A 16,629-nucleotide genomic window follows, 5' to 3' on the forward strand; every position below is an offset into this window, starting at 1 on the left:
ATTCTGAATTTGTAACAGCAAGCAACCTCTTCATTTTCTGTTCTGGACACTCCCACTTCAAGTGACCAGCCTGACCACACTTGCAGCATCTTCTTTGTCCCTGTCATGATTTAGGCTGCAACACAGGTAGCTTTCTCTGCTTGTCATTGTGCTGTTTTTACTCAGGTGGGCTTATTTAACCTGTCTTAAATATGCTCTTACAGAGGCACAAACAACATTGCTTATTGGCTCAGTTCTGGCAAGTGGCAGGGCTGTTATCTAACATGGGGCAGCTTCTGCATTCTTCTTGCAGAAGCCACCCCTATGGCCCCCTGCTACCAAAACCTTGCCATATAAACCCACTACAGTCATTCTGTCATCTCTCTTCCTCTCCCTTCTGCTCTGGGTCCGACTTCTCCTCCTGAGACGTTCTCCCTTTGTCTCCAATCCTCTGCTTCATTACCTGTTTCAGCGTGGATATCCTTAGTTTTGCTCTGTCTTTCCTTCTCCTCTCCCCTCCTGACATCCGCCTTTTGGGCCTTTTGCAGGAGGGTCTCTAGTGGCTTTTCACTCCATCCTTCTATCTTCTGGAGCTTTTTTTGTATGTCCAGCCAGGTTTTAGTCACAAAATGTACTTTCAAAAGCGCTTGGGCTAAAGGGTCCTCCGAATTCATCCCTGAGTATTTCCTTATTCTATTCCTCAGTCTTTGCAGAAAGTTATTAGGGGATTCATCCTTTTGTTGTTGCATTTCAAATGCTTTAGTAAAATTCTGGGACTTTGGTACAGCTTCCCTAATCGCCATTATTATTATGCCCCTTAAGTCTCATAGGAGCTCTGTGCTACAGGTTGTTACTATTCTAATTGGGGTCATCAAGTGGGTATTTCTGCTCTCCTGGAATCACTTCTGGTCCGGGGATGGGGGAGGTAGCTCTTTCTCATTCTCGCATAGCTGCCCTCCTAATCAGTCCCTGCTCTTCTCCAGTAAATACCACACTCAGGATTGACATAATCTCCGCCCACGGATATCAATTAGGCTGTAGAAACTGATCTAACTGTTCTGCTAGTCCAATGGGATCCTCAATTAAAGGTTTAATTTCCTTCTTAAAACTCTTAACCTCTCCGCTGATGACAGCAGAGTTCACATAACCTATTTGCCCTGGTCCAATCAGGACCTCCATAAGAGGATACATAGAAGTGCCAGCACTATTAGTATCAGGAAATGGAAAATTTTCAATGTCATTTTTACATTGTTCTAATTCTCATCGGAGCTTAGAGTGCACTTTCTTTTTAGTGACAGAATCATAGAATCACAGAATAATCTAGGTTGGAAGAGACCTCCAAGATTGTCCCGTCCCACCCCCTCCCCCCCTCCCCCTTCTGGGGCAGCTGCTGCTGCCGTCAGTACAATATTAGGATTATAGGGAGGGAGTAAATTATCCAAGGGTTCTCACTGACCAGTCCTTTCTTCTAACTCCTCTTTCCCCTGATCCTGACCCTTTTTCAGTAAAAGCTGATTCACCTCCTGGACCCAGCAAGCAGCATAACTTGATTCCTCCTCCAAAAAAAGGAACCTTATCATTTGCATACAAATATGAGTCTGATAAACACAGTCTTCATCAGACCCGTATTTTGGCCAAAATACTGAAGTTCCTTTTATTGGCTTTTTACGCCAGGCACTTACATAATATCTAACCATTTTTTTTTCCTTTTCCCTGTTTTTTGGGTTGTTTTTCCAATTCCTTATCATTTTTCACAAAGGACCATCTTTAGACAAAGTTCCAGAGTCTCCATCCCCATTCTGCTCTTCCTTGGAGCCCTTATTCCCCATCTCTTCCTGACATGGTGCCGTGGACTTGACTGTTTACGGGGTTACCACACGCCTGTACCTAGGATAAGGAGAGAGGTATACTGCTGAACACTTTACCATGCCCAGGATAACATACAACTAAAGGCTCTTAATTCCCTGAGACTCTCTTTCGTCCTTTTGTCTTCTCCTTTGGCCGTCTATGGCCGTGACATTCACAGGACTATGGAACCGCGGATCAGGACTCCACACTCGCTTCGCACTAAAAGTGCATTTCATTCACATTCCACAAAAGAGCCACCCAGACTTCTCCCTCCCCCCCCCCCCCCCCAAGGCAATACAGTAAAGCTTGTCTTGCCTTGGTCAGTGCATGGAATTACTGGGTCTATTTCTATAATAGTGCCTGCGCCTGCTGCTCTCCCTTCTCACCAGTGCTCCACACAGCCTTTCTATACCATGTATGTACAGTTTTATTTGATCAATCCTCTAATTTCTCATTTTCCCCTCTTTTCTCATGATTAGAGAGCCTGTGATTTTTGTTTTTACTGTTCTCACACAGTTTTTCTCAGTCTTCCTCCTCATTTTGGAACAGTGAAGCCTCCTACTGTCCACGTACCTACTTAGCATTTCCCTTTGTTTTGACTACACAACTACCTTTGAATACACAAGGTTAGTTTCCTACTACAAAAACACATTCTATTTCAAAAACAAGTTCTACTGCAAAAGCACATTCTACTTCAAAAACATGTTCTGCTGCAAAAACACAACTTGATTTCTCAAACTTTGTGGCCCAGGACACAGGAGGTTTTTATAGAGGTGAAGCTGGGCCATCTGTTTGTGATAAAGGCACCAATCACTGTTGATATGTAAGTATTATGTTAAAGAATTGACAAGATCCTAGCCATGGGATTGATATTGTTAGTGATATTCAGCTTAATTGTTTGTTATGTACATGTATATATGGTGTTAAAGTATTGACTGTGCATTGTTAAGAAGTCTTAATGTGTAGTTGTGGCTATAGCCAGTATAATCATGATGGTATTACACAGAATCACATAATCACAGAATTGTAGGGATTGGAAGGGACCTTGAAAGATCAGGTAGTCCAATCCCCTGTCAGAGCAGGAACACCCAGATCATGTTACATAGGAACGCGTCCAGGAGGGTTTTAAATGTCTCCAGAGAAGGAGACTCCATAGTACCCCTGGGCAGCTGTACCGGGTCTGGCTGGGATGTTAACTTTCCCTGCAGCAGCCCATAGAGTGCTGTGCTCTGCACGTGTAAGTAGAAGAGCATTGGTATCACACCACTGCTATGTCTGCTGCTGAGCAGTACTGGCACTGCATCAGGACTCCCTCTAATCCCCCAAGAGCCAGCAGGATGGGGATGGGCAAGAGGTGAGGAAGGAACATTACCAAGGCAGCTGACCTAAACCAACCAAGAGGATATTCCATGCCCTGTGATGTCACACTCAGCAATAAAAGGTGGAAAATGGAAGAAGAGCGGAGGAGTGGGCTCTAGTTGTGAAAACATCTGTTCTCATCAAGGATGTGGTCAAGTATGACATGTTTGTGGGAAGTTAGCCTTTGCTTTTTTGTTGTTTTTGTTTTTTCTTTTCCCTTTTCCTTTTTTTCCCTTTTGTTAAATTATTTAATTAATAATATATTTTTTTCCCTAATAGTTATCTTTTCTTTTAATTACATTATCCTTATCTATCTCAACCCATGAGTTATTTCTTTTCTTTTCTTCTTCCCCTTCTCTTCTAAGGAGGGGAAATTATGACGGCGTGGTTGTGGTGGAGTTCATCTGTCTACCAAGGTAAAACCACCACAACTTTGAGGACCACAGAGCACTGGAACAGGTTGCCCAGAGAGGTTGTGGGGTCTCCTTCTCTGGAGACATTCAAAACCCACCTGGATGCAATCCTGCACAATGCTCTAGGTGTTCCTGCTTGGCAGGGAGGTTGGACTAGATGATCTTCAGAGGTCCCTTCCAACCTCAACCATTCTGTGATTAAATCATTGAATCGTTTAAGTTTGAAAAGACCTCTAAGATCATCAAGTCTAACCATTAACATAGCATTGTCAAGTCCACCACTAAACCATGTCCCTAGCACCAAATCCACTCATTTTTGAATACCTTCAGGGATGGTGACTACTAACTCCTTCCCTGGGCAGTCTGTTCCAATGCCTCACAAACCTTTCAGTGAAGAATTTTTTTCCTTATACTCAACCTAAACATTCTGTGGTGAACCCTGGAAGATTTAGACTCAGAATGCTGGAGACCAGGGAATGAAATTCCAGTCTCTAAACCCTGGTTCCTATTAAGACTGGGGAAGACACAACTGATTTCCTTTTAGACACTGGCACGACCCACTCATTAGTGACAACTGTAAAGGATCTTTGCTTGAGGCAAAATGACACCAAGCAAACAACCAAATAAACCCATCCAAACCAACAAAGACAGATGAACAACTGGAAAAGTGAAAATAAATGGACATCTCCTGTTCTGTATCAGATAAAGATCTTTTTTCTAATGTGTGCTTTATTTCACCATTATCCTCACAAGGTAATATCAAATGCATTCCTACTAGACTAGGGTTAGTTTAAAAGATTGTATGTAGCCTATCTTTATCATGTCATGTGTCATCCTAACAAGCTAATTTTCACAATCAGACACTGTTGTAAGTCAACACCTTTAACATTTTTCTTCCCAACCTGGATTTAAAGTGGGATTAAGGGAGAACATAATACTTCTGCATAGAGGACCTCACCTTCTATCAGCAAATAAATGAAATGGACTAAATCTCACTTTACCAACAAGCGAGAATGGAGTGGAGGATACGCAGAGGTGGGATAATGCAAGCTTATGTCAGAATCAGTGTGCCTGCACTTTAGCTCACGTGGTGAACAGCAACCCTCCTAGTGATGCATAGTCGTACGAGTGGTCTAGTTCCCTGGAGAGACACTGCTCTCGGTCTCACCACTTGGTTGCCTCAACTAATCCCCTCCTTTGCCTGTGTCAACCATTTGGTGAGATAAAGAATGGGGCACAAAGGGGTGGCAAAGGATGGTAGCACCGAGGGATTGAAAATTAAATGAAGGTCAGTGAGGTTAGACAAACAATGCATGATATTGTCTCCTCTGCATTCTTGCCTGGCTAGGCCCAGCATCTGACAAGTCAGGAGCCCAGTGCACCATCAGGATTCTGAGACAATATCCTAATGCAACTGGATGCACAAAGCTGTGCTTTTCCCCAGCAGCAACACAAAACCCACAGCAGTGACATTTCTCCAAACGCGAGTCCAAAGAAAACCTCAGTGGGGAGAATCTTTGGCATGCAGATATGCACATGTGCTACACACAAGTCGAGTCTTGGAATGGAGAAGATGACGTGCACAAATGAATACTAAACGTGATCTACTAGGATAGTGTCCTGGTTTCAGCTAGAATTGAGTTAATTTTCCTCCTTGTAGCTGGTGTGAACAGTTATATGGGGGGGCTGGCTGGGTTGGGGGGACTGGGTGCTCCGGGATAGGCTGGGCACCAGTCAGCGGGTGGCGAGTGATTGCATTGTGCATCACTTGTTTGTACACATTATTAGTAGTACTATTATCATTATTATTGGTTTCCTTTCTTTACTGTCCTAATAAACTGTCTCTATCTCAACCCACAGGTTTTCATTGTTTTTCTGATTCTCTCTCCTACCCCAGAGAGGGAGGGGGGGAAGGTGAGTGAACGGCTGTGTGGTGCTTAGCTGCCAGCTAGCTTAAACCACAACATTATTAATAGTTTCCAAGAGATGGTTCCAGAAGCACAGAGGTTATGGCCCCACTAGTCTCACAACCAGTAATTTTATCATATCAGAAGGCAGAGTTACACAGCAGAGCAATATGATAACACTAAACCACCCCCCAGAAATGACAGACAGCACAACAGGGAACACATACAAGTAATGTGCCATACAACACAATTCTGAAAACAAACACAGCAAACCCAACATCAAAACAAAACAACAACAAAACAAAAACAAACACAAACAAACAAAAGTGATCATCAACTATTAAACTGATCTAATGTTTATAACGTCTTTTAACATGCTCTTTGTAGCATGTTATATCTTAATAGCTGGATTTGCTATTCCAGCTTTAATTAAAAAGAGTCATTTGCCCTGGCTATGCAGGGCCAGCAGCAACATTCTGCAAGCCGAACCCATAGAGGTATTGGCGTCTTAATTTGACTTCTTATTTTTAGGATGATCTGAGCTGCCAGAAGACACACTGGTGTATTGACATCCTTCATGACAACTTGGAGGGCTGCAACAGAAAGAAATAGAGCAGAGATGAAACCCACCTGTAATACACAATAAATGTTTGTTCATTGTCTTTTGTATTATAAAAACAAGGAGTTCTGTCTGAGGAGCGGGAGTTGTGAAAGCTCCCTGCTGAAGTAAGGAGCTGTATAATGCTTGGCTAGACACTATGAAAATTCTTTTGCTTAACGTAACAAAATAGAGAACCCCCTCCCCTTCTCTCCTTCTGCATCTCAGTTGTCTCTTTTGTTCAAAGACACTGCTGCAAAGCTCATGTAACCACCTCCTGATAAGCTGCTAAACTAGTGTATCAACATCCTGCCTTCCTGTCTCACGCTGGGCCAACATGACCAAATAAAAAAAATACGTTGAACCACAACGCCGAGGAAGACTACGGCCTTCATCTTCACGAGCACCAGAGGGACAGAGACGGCCCCCCAGCAACAGTGCGCGCAGTCGCAGAATATACCAGGATGTGCTGCGTAATCCCGGAATTACCAAGATATAAAAAGGGACCTTGGCGGGGGAGAGGTGCATGCCGTTGGCGGAGCCGAGACTCCCCGGCCGCCCAGCGCTGTTTTGCTTGCTGTTGGCTTACTCAATAAATTCCTTTCTATGGTTAATACAATGCTCTCTGAAAAATTAAGGGGGCAACTTATAACACCACGGACCTTCAGAGACCTCCTGGCATGCCTCCAGGCCATGCCAGCCCCACCTGTCTCCTTCCCTGGCCAGGGGAAGCAAGTGGGACAAAGGGATCAGCTGGAAACTGCTGCTCAGGAGCTTCCCACATGTCTCCCCCATTTCCCTGGAGCATGGGAAGGCATGGCTGCACACTGTGCAGGCTCTAACCCCTGTCCACTGGGCGCAGCACCCCCAGCACCGACCGCACTCACCTTGGATGAGCTCATTCAGCTTCTCCTCACTCCGGATGCCAGCACAGTAGACAGCAATCCCTAGGCACAGTGCTATTGTCAGAGCCTGCTTCCCAGCACAGCCCCATGTCCAGCCAGCCTGCCTGTGTCCCCTCCAGCTTCCCACCAAGGACGGAGCCTAAGGGGGAGCTTGAGCAAGGCACACACCAGGCCCACGTGCATGGGCAGGGGGCTGAGGGAGGCACAGGGCTCCTGGGGTACAATCAGGGGCTTCAGGGCCCACAGGGCTGGGCCTTGCTGCCAGGGCAGGGCCCAGACAGGGAAGCAGGGCCTTGGCTTACCGATGAATTTGACAGCCTTCTTTCGCAAGTTGTCCTGAGCATCCTCCAGGTATGGCAGGCTCTGCTGCAGGTATCCTTCCACCCTGCTCCTCTTCTGCCTGAGCTGGGGAAAGCACAAGGGCACAGAGCTCACAGACCCTCCCCAGCCAGCTGGACGACTCCCTCCTGCCAGCACCCCCCTTCCCCTTTCCCCCAGGCCATCCGGAGCTCCCAGCCAGGAGCTCTGTGGGGCTGAGGTTTGGAAAGAGTTAGGAGACCCTTCTGTCCCGCTGCCAAGGCCCAGATGGGCTAGGGTCTCCTCCCGCATCCTGGGGGTGGGGAAGGCAGAGGGGCCTGCAGAAGAGCCCTTGGGGCTCTGTGCTGGAGGGAACGGAGCCACAATGCAGCTGCAGGCGGGGGACTCTGGGCTGGAGCAGCGCAGGCCACGCACAGCTGCACAGCCCACAGCCTGGGCACATCGGGAAAGCTTGTCCATTTGGGGTGGGGCCGTGTGGTTCTCCTTACCAAGTACTCCCAAATCTTAATGACGTCTTCGTTCTGAGCCAGCTGCTCAAGCTCTTTCCACTTCAGGAACTTTGCACAAGCAAGTAAGGCTTCTGCAGAGACCTGTGGAGAAGCAGAGGCAGGGAGATGGCACCGCACACACATACCTAAAGTGTCTGATTGCCTGCTACCCTGGCCCTCCCCATGCCCAGAATACCCGTCTGGTGTCAGCACACCCAGTGCCCACGTCAATGGCCAGGTCTGAAATCTGTACCTTGGCCACACTCTCAGTCTCGTCACTCATCCGGAAAAGCAGTGGAATAATGGCCCTGTGCACGGTCTTCTTCATTTCTCCTTTTTTCCACCACAGCACAAACTCCATCAAGTCTTTGAAGAGGAGCACGGAGCATTCTCGCACCTCACTGGACACCTGTTAGGGAGGACAAAAGGAGGACTTCTCCAACTGCCAGCCTCCCCCTGTCCATGGGGAGCAAAGGCCATAGGGAGGCTGATGTGAAGGGTGAAGCCTCGTGTTCGGAACAAAGGAGCTGGAGGCCCGCACAAGGCAAAGAAACAGGTTTCCTGCACAGGCCGTGTGTGTCTCAGAGTGCAGTCCCAGCTGGCCCACTTTTACTAGTAGCTGCACCAGCCATGTCAAAGCAAAGCTCTACTGGGAATGGGCTGAGGAGGAGACATAGCTGGCCTTTGATAATGCCTCTGGGGCATTCTAAGACTGCTCAGCCTTCATCTTCCTGCCCCCAGAACAGAAGCTCTTGGCTGCCCAGAGCTCTCAACTCGACAGGGAGAAGCCCTGCTGCACTGCAGAGCCCAGAAGACAGCCCACCATAACCCAGAGGATCAGAGAGAGGAGAAGGCCTTGCCCGAGTGCTGCCCACAGGCCTGGGCCGAAGGGCAGTGCCATTGCAGGGTGCCCGTCTGTGGGGCTCAGTCACCAACAGCAGTCTTACATCGTTAAACAGAGGCAGGAGTCTCCCAGCCAGTGCCAGAGCGATGCGGCTGGCCTCCTTCTTCTCCAGATGATGAATCACATTTTTGAAGATAGTCAGGGCCTTCATGGTGATGCACGTGTTGTCATACTGCAGTGTATTCATCATGTCCGGCAGCAGGACCAACAATTTTCCTCTCTGTACAGAACGACACCATTTGCTTTTAGTCAAGAGGGGAAGGGCCATCCTGGCCAAAATAATCTGATTACGGAGCACCAGACTCCTGCCCTGTGTCCTGGTAGCACAGACTGTGTTGTGGGGACAGAAGGGCACAGGGAAGGGACTTCAAGAGAGCAGAGATCCTGTATCCCCTGCTGAGTCACCCTCTTTGCCACCTGCTTCCAGGGAACCCATCGGGAAAGCTTCTGGAAAGCTCCACAGGCAGCCACCAGGCCCCACCACAACCCACCACACCACAACCCACCCCACCTCCTGCCTCCCAGCCTAGGCCAAGCCACGGCGTTGCCTCCTGCCCCAGCACCAGGTTGTCAAAAGGTCTTCACTTGGCAATGTCTCACTCACCATCTCAGGTCTCTCTGACATCGTGTCGAGGGCTCTGAGCACCATCCAGAGCATTGGCAGGCTTTGAAGCCTCAGACACACCCGAAACTTGTCTGGGTCACAGAAATCCAACATTATCTGATTCGTGGAGTACATCATCTGAAACGAACACAGCCATGAGAAATGGACAGAGCCTATGGGCTGCGCCCTGAAGCTCCTGGCTCCCCTGGCAGCTCAGGGCAGGACATGAGGGACACACAGCCCGTCCTGGAGCAGCCATGCCTGCGGAGGAGTGTGTGGCTCCTGTGTGCCCTGCGCCTGGCAACACAGAGCATCCTTTCTTTGCCTGCTCCTCCTTCCCTCTGGCCATCTGCAGCCTCTTGGTCTCACACCTCTGAGGAGCGACTGACCAGTACCATGTGGCACAAAGCAGGCACTGGAAGCAGGTGGCTACAGGTGCTACTAGTCCCTGGCCTCACAGCTTGCTCAGCCCGTGCAGAGGCCATGGCTCTGCCCCAGCCCCAGACATTGTCCTGACTCTGCCCCAGTCATTGCCAGGAGCCGGGGGAAAGACAGCACTGCCAGGAAAGGGGCAGGCTTCATGTCTGAGCACACGGACCCCGCATGGCTGGTGGAGGGGGGCTGGTGCTGGCCCTAAGGGGCTGTGTCCTTGTGTCCTGGAAGAGGTGACAGGCTGGAGAAGATGGGATGGGGAGAGGACCGTGCCTGTTTTCCTGGAGGAGCACACATAGCCCCAAAGGGGAACAAGGTGTGTTGTCTGGTTACTCACAGCCAAGCGAACGGTGCTTAAGTCCATGGCGTTGACTGCAAAGAAGCTGCACACTTTGTTGTCCCAGAGAACATACTGTAGCTCCTGAAAGATCTTCTCTGAAGTCATTGGAAGGGAAAGTATCACCTTCCAGATGTCCAGCGTAGTGCTGCAAGCCCAGAACACACTGTTGGCAGGGCTGCCCTGGTAACAGCGCCATGACCCAGACCAACCCCGCAGGCCCCGGGCTGTCCTGCAGCCCTGGACCTCGCCACCCCGTGCTTAGGGAGCCCTGGGGGATCAGGCTGGGCAAGCAGGAGGGGCCTGAGGTGATGCTCCCTGTGGGGCAGGAGGGATCGTGATGGGGTCTCTGGGCTGCCTTGGTCCGGTCTGGATGCTGAGACCCTGGCTGCTCCAACAGGGCTGGCGAGCACCTTGCGATGGAGGGGCCCACTCCACTGGGAGGATGCGCACCATGCGATGGAGGGGCCAGAGATTCTCCAGGTCCTTCTCCCCACATAGAAAAAGCCCCCAGGGCTTCTGGGGCTCGTACCTGTCAAGTGTCGGAAGGTCTGTCAAGATGCTTATGAGCACTTCCCTAGGAAAATGGTTGGCCATTGTGGAAAGTAGTGAGAAGAGTTTCTGGTGTTCTGAATCTGTGCAGTCGCTCAGGCTTTCATGGATGAACCTCAGAAGCTTTGGCACCTGGAGGAGATGTGGGAGAGAATGTAGCTGCCACTGGACTGCAGCCAGTTGCCCCGGGGGCCACTGAAACTGCTGCCCAAGAGCTGGGAATTCGAGGCAGGATACGTGAGGGATGAAAGGGCTCAAGGACAGGGCAATCCAGCCACAGGCTGCTTACTTCCATCAGCCAGGTGGCAGGGTCTTCAAGTGCTACGTCCATCATGAATTCAGCCCAATGATACTCATCATCTTCGGTGCTGTAGCTACTCATTATGTCAAGAGTCTTGAGGACAACGGCTGTCCTCTGAGAAGGCTGGAGGTATTTTCCAAATGGCTATGGAAAGAAGGAAGGAAGACATGACACATTCAGTCAGGGGAAAGGAGGAACAAAGACCCTCCCTTCAGGGCAGAGCCATGCTCACGGCCCCCACCTGTGCTAGGCCCAGGTTTGCCTCGCAGGAATCCGTGAGAAGGGAAAGGGAGATGGCCTGGCTGGTGGGTGCCTGGCTCCTTACCTCTTCACTGCAACAGTTGTTCAGGAAAGCAAACAGATTCCAGATCCTCTCCATGGTGTTTACCTGCACAGCTATGCTTGAAGAAGTGGTAAATTCCAGCAGCACCTGTGGGAAGAAAAGCTTCTGGTCTGCTCTGGGAGCTGACAACTGCTCCAGCAGAACTGCCTGGACTCACACTGCCCATCATGGAATTCCTCAGAGCTGGAGCAAAGCCCCGTTCACACTGGGAAGGAAAGCACAGGGGACCAGGAAAGCAGGGCAATGGCAGCTCCAGATGCTGCCAGTGTGGTGCACAAAGGTAGGGCTCAAATTCTCTCAAATCCACCACTGCTTTGGTGCAAGGAGAGCTCTGGGGGCAGAGGAGGCCCAGGAGTGCTGCGGGGAAGCTGTGCTGTGACACAGGAAGGACCTGTGGAGGGCAAGGGATGTTGACAGCAGCCAGGGGACAGCGGGGCCCTAGAAGAGCTTGGTGGACAGACCCTGGCTCCCCTGAGTGTGCTGGGCACAGGCCTGGCAGGCACTATGGTCTGTGTGCATGGCACAGGGGGCACTCTTCACTATTATATGTCACCTCACTCTAGGGTGAGGAACATCCACTGTAAAGCTGATGCTGTGCAAATTGCAGACCTTCAAGATGCTCTGCAACTTATCACCGAGGCTGGAGGCAGGAGGGCTGATCAGCAATGTTGTCAGCATGACATCCATCTTTTGCAGGATCTGTAAGAAGGACAAAGTGTTGTGGCAAGGGTGAGAGGGAAGGGGTGGAGGGAAGCAGTCCGAGACCTGCCTCATCAGGGATCTTCAGTTGTTTCTAAGCAGGAGGAAACTCCATGCAGTGCAGGGGAATGGGGGCTCTTGTGGATCAGCAGCACATACCATCATGGTGAACCAAGCGTCCAGATCCTCAGTTCTCAGAAGAAAGAAGACGCTGCTAACGCATGCAGCTACGAGAGACAACATTTCACCCTCCAGTACAGTCTCCACTGTGCTGTAGAGAGAGAGACATTGTCAGTGGGAACGGTGCCTCTACGACAAAGGGAGATGGACACAGTCCTCCAGTGGAAGCGTGGCCATGGGGGTTGACAAGCCCCATGATTGGTGATAACATTGGACTTTTAACGATGAGGCTATGAGGAATGTAAAGAGTTCAGAAGGAACAAAGAGGGGTCATTCAGGAGACGCCTTGCTGGCTCAGACTGCCTGTCCTCCAGCCATTAAGACCTGGAAGTTGCTCGGTGTTTGCTGTTGCTGGGCAAAGTTGTTGATCAATGAATAATTAGTAGAAAAATACTTCTGTAGAGCAAATGGTATAAAAAGGGAGCCTGTCCTCAATAAGGGAGTGGAAGTTATGCCCTCAATAAAGAAGAAGTTAGTGATCCCTTAAAGAACCTTGGTGTCTGTGTGGTCATTATGCCACAGCCTCCCATGGGCAGGACTTTGTGGGAGGGATGAGGAGCCCAGCTGGGGGATGCATCCTCTCCTGCAAGGCTGGCCTGGGCCAGAGGACAGTCCTGATACCTCCTGCTTTGGGGCAAAGGCTGAGATGAGTCAGGAAGCTGCAAGGCTCCCTCTTCCCTCTGGACAAGTCCCGAGCATGGAAAAACAAAGGCCTGCCCGGATGGAGGATGTGTGCTTGCCAGGGTCAGGGTCACCTGGCTCATGCCCTGGGGTTGTGCTAGCCAAGTCACGGACAGGGTTGGGCACATACCTCAAGGCAGAAGTAGCAAGTAAGGCTTCCTCCCACAGGTCTGTGCACGGGTAATCAATAGGCTTCTCTTCCAACAGCGCCTGGAGAGCACAAATTAGATGGAACCTGGCAGCCACAGGCACACAGTGCCAGCAGAGCCAGCACTGTTGGCAGGGTTGGCAGAGTCCCAGTATCCCCAGCCAAGAGTGCCCCCCTGCACCTTGCAGTGCTGAGGTCCCAGCAGCACCCGAGCTCCCACTCGGGGTAGCTGGGTGTCCATGTATGTTTGCTCCCAAACACCCCTGCCCAAAGCCCAGGGAGCCTCACCAGACGTCCCCTCACCTGGATGTTTGCTGTCAGCTTATGTTTACGGCAGAAGATGTCCAGGCCCTCTAACAAGCCCTTCTCTTCAGCGGTTGTGCACACAGTGACGATGTTCCTCAGGAACTTTATCTTCTGCACATCATCCTGGCAGCCACAGAGATACCAAGAGGGAGTGTGAGGAGGGAGCCACAGCCAGCAGGACCGCAGCACTGTGGGGTGCGGAGCTGTGTGGGACGCCTGGAGGGCAGCAGCTCTGCCCAGCCAGCAGCCTTCCATCAGCCTGGCAGCAGAGCCGGGGCACGGCCAGGACATGCAGGCACAGCCGCCATGGAAAGGGCTGCTCTTACCTTTTCTGGGTTTTTGACGAAGGCCTCGATGAAGTCCACAGCTTCCTCTTCCTCTTCGTACACAGGTAGCCAGCTAGCATCTAAGACAGAAGGAGAGCAAGGATTACTGTAGAGGGGCTTCAGGATGAAGCAAGGGAAGGGGGCACTGGCTTCAAGCAGGGGGCGCGACTGGCCCCAGCCCTGCCCACCCCAGCGCAGACCCTCACTCACCAGGCTGCAGCGGCTCCACCTCGCACACCTCGACGGGCTCCAATACAGAGCTGCTCTCATCAGAGCTCTCACTCTCTTCCCAGGCCACCCTGGGGCGGCTTGGGGGTCTCGTCTCCATTGCGAGTGACGAGAGGTGAGAGTCAGGAGGGCACAGGCTCGGGACAGCCACAGGCAGTGGGGAAAGACGTGGGCTGCACTCGGGGGCTCCTCGCCAGTCCCACTCGCTCCTGTCCTATCCCCTCGCTGTCCTGACGGACACTGGCAGGGCCTTTGTGCCAGCACCGGCTATTGCCAGATGACACTGGCCTGTGTCACAAAGGGTCCTTCTGTGACCTCATGCCCCGCTAGGTGTGGCAGCACTCCTGGGGTAGATCAAGAGCAACAACACTGCAGACATGATGGCCAGGAAGGGCTCAAGATCACTGTGCAGCCACTGTCACCTGTGGCTTCCTGACTCCTGCATCCACCAGCTCCTGCCTGTTTGCATACATGTAGTTCACACAGCCATTTCCAGCCAGGTTGTCTTGGTTTCAGCTAGGATACAGCTAATTTTCTGTTGTAGACTTCAGATCAGCTTAGTAGTTGCTGACCACAATGTTGATTTTTTTAATCTCAGGTCTTCTGTGTTCGTTTTCTCAAGTGAGTTATATAGCACTTTACTTACTGTACGTGTTCCCTTTTGTGCTAGTTATTGTTTCTGGGGGCTGGTTTAAGGTTATCATTTTGCTGAAGTGTGTAACACTGGTTTATGATATGATAAAATAACTGGTCATGAGACTAATTTGGCATGCGTACTCAGCATTGACATCACCTCCGTTGATACCAAGCTGAAAGGACAAATGGTCTCTTCCTTGACACAACAACAGAGTCCGATTTGAAGTGTTTTTTTTTAACAGCTAGGTCAAACCTTACTATGTTTAGTTAGAGAGAAGGAAGTTTAGAAACTTTGTATTACTTAGCCAGCTTCATCTGTAAGAAGGTACAGGCTCGTATCTCAAAGTGAGGGCAAGATAACCCAGGCCTGGAGGATGTGTCAGAAGAAGATTACATGAGGAATTTGTGCTATGCATCAGTCTTTGGATGTGTAACCAACTCAGCTCAGTTTGTATGCCTCACCTGAGGCAGTAAGATAAGAAAGAAGGAGATAGCCTGAGCATGCACAAGAACTGGGTTCAGCCAGTGAACTGAAGTAAGAGATAGATGGTAAAGGGTTTACTGTAGAACTAACAGATCTAGAGAGATAACACTACACAAATGTATGTTGTAAATCAACCATAAGTGAAGGGATGAAAGACACGAACTCCTGATGGCTCTTGAACAGAAGGCCTTTATTGCCATTTTTCTCCACTACATATAGTTTTCATGTAGCCCCATGCGCTGTCCACACGTCTGCATCTGTCATACAATTGGTTAGAGACCCTCAGAAACGCACCTGAAGCCAGCCAGAATTGGCCACTGAGCAAAGCTCATCTTTAACACTACAGCCAAGTTATTTCATAGAATCACAGAATATCCCGAGTTGGAAGAGACGCACAAGGATCATGGAGCCCAACTCCTGGCACCACACGGGTCAACCCAAAAATTCAGACCGTGTAACTAATTGCACAGCCCAAACGCTTCTTAAACTCTGACAGGCTTGGTGCAGTGACTACTTCCCTTCCAGTGCATGTTATAAGTTGCCCCCTTAATTAATTTTCAGAGAGCATTGCATTAATAATAGAAAGGAATTTATTGAGTAAGCCAACAGCAAGCAAAACAGCGCTGGGCGGCCGGGGAGTCTCGGCTCCGCCAACGGCGCGCACCTCACCCCCGCCAGGGTCCCTTTTTATATCTTGGTAATTCCGGGATTACACAGCACATCCTGGTATATTCTGCGACTGCGCGCACTGTTGCTGGGGGGCCGTCTCTGTCCCTCTGGTGCTCGTGAAGATGAAGGCCGTAGTCTTCCTCGGCGTTGTGGCTCAACTTCTTTCTTTATTTGGTCATGTTGGCCCAGCGTGAGACAGGAAGGCAAGATGTTGATACACTAGTTTAACAACTTATCAGGAGATGGTTACATGAACTTTGCAGCAGTGGTTTTTTAACAAAAGAGGCTACTGAGATGCAGAAGGAGAGAAGGGGAGGGGGTTCTCTATTTTGTTACATTAAGCAAAAGAATTTTCATAGTGTCTAGCAAAGCATTATACAGCTCCTTACTTCAGCAGGGAGTTTTCACAACTCCCGTTCCTCAAACAGAACTCCTTGTTTTTATAACACAAAAGACAATGAACATACATTTATTGTGTATTACAGTGCACAACAACCTTGCTCAAGTTTTTGTTTCTACTGCTTACTTCATCATAACCTCTAGTTCAGGGACATGTGAAACAGCGCAAAGCCACCTGCAAACTCCTTCCCCGCAATTCCCCCTTTTTTATTTTCAGCCAACTCATGCCCCTGGCTTGGTGATGCTGGCTCAGGGCCCTCCCTTGTTCTCAGCTCCTCTTGATGCGTGGGTAAGACTCCACAACCATAGGGCTGTCAAGTAGTTATACTTTATTGCGGTGCACCATGCCCACTAGGAATAGCTTCCCTCAAAAATTCTACCTAATCCAGATACTCTTCTGGCAACTATATCTGATGAAGATTCAGTTTCTTCAGTATTGGTTCTACAGATATACAGAAGACTTCTTCTGTGTACCATTGGAAACCAACAGTCAGACCACACTTCTTGGAAGTAGTCCAGGAGACAGCCAAAGCACTAGAAGCTAAATGGGTTTTATATACCACACAGAGACCACAGGCAAGTGGA

General features: G+C 49.8%; 3 protein-coding genes across 3 annotated transcripts in view; 1 reads left to right on the forward strand and 2 right to left on the reverse strand.

Annotated features, from left to right (window-relative positions):
- Positions 1–16,629, forward strand: part of LOC311428313 (uncharacterized protein) — a 290,619-nt gene that overhangs the window by 184,069 nt on the left and 89,921 nt on the right. The gene's annotated exons all lie outside the window — the stretch shown is intronic.
- Positions 5,742–11,324, reverse strand: LOC311428308 (uncharacterized protein; the record flags this gene model as incomplete). The annotated part of the gene is made up of 11 exons (XM_084539827.1): positions 5,742–6,099; positions 6,992–7,051; positions 7,312–7,414; positions 7,816–7,917; positions 8,069–8,224; positions 8,763–8,939; positions 9,324–9,461; positions 10,093–10,240; positions 10,625–10,776; positions 10,934–11,089; positions 11,271–11,324. 11 exons carry the CDS (start codon positions 11,322–11,324, stop codon positions 5,936–5,938), a joined length of 1,410 nt encoding a protein of 469 aa, XP_084395953.1. The 3' UTR covers positions 5,742–5,935.
- On the reverse strand, positions 13,073–14,187 carry LOC311428309 (uncharacterized protein; the record flags this gene model as incomplete). Its single annotated transcript, XM_084539828.1, has 4 exons — positions 13,839–14,187; positions 13,629–13,708; positions 13,300–13,425; positions 13,073–13,186 (listed from the first exon to the last, which is right to left on the reverse strand). The coding sequence occupies exons 1-4, from the start codon at positions 13,954–13,956 to the stop codon at positions 13,073–13,075; spliced, it is 438 nt and encodes a 145-aa protein (XP_084395954.1). The 5' UTR covers positions 13,957–14,187.

This window comes from Aythya ferina, assembly GCF_964211825.1.
Source record: "Aythya ferina genome assembly, contig: HAP1_SCAFFOLD_42, whole genome shotgun sequence".
Taxonomy (NCBI): Eukaryota; Metazoa; Chordata; class Aves; order Anseriformes; family Anatidae; genus Aythya; species Aythya ferina.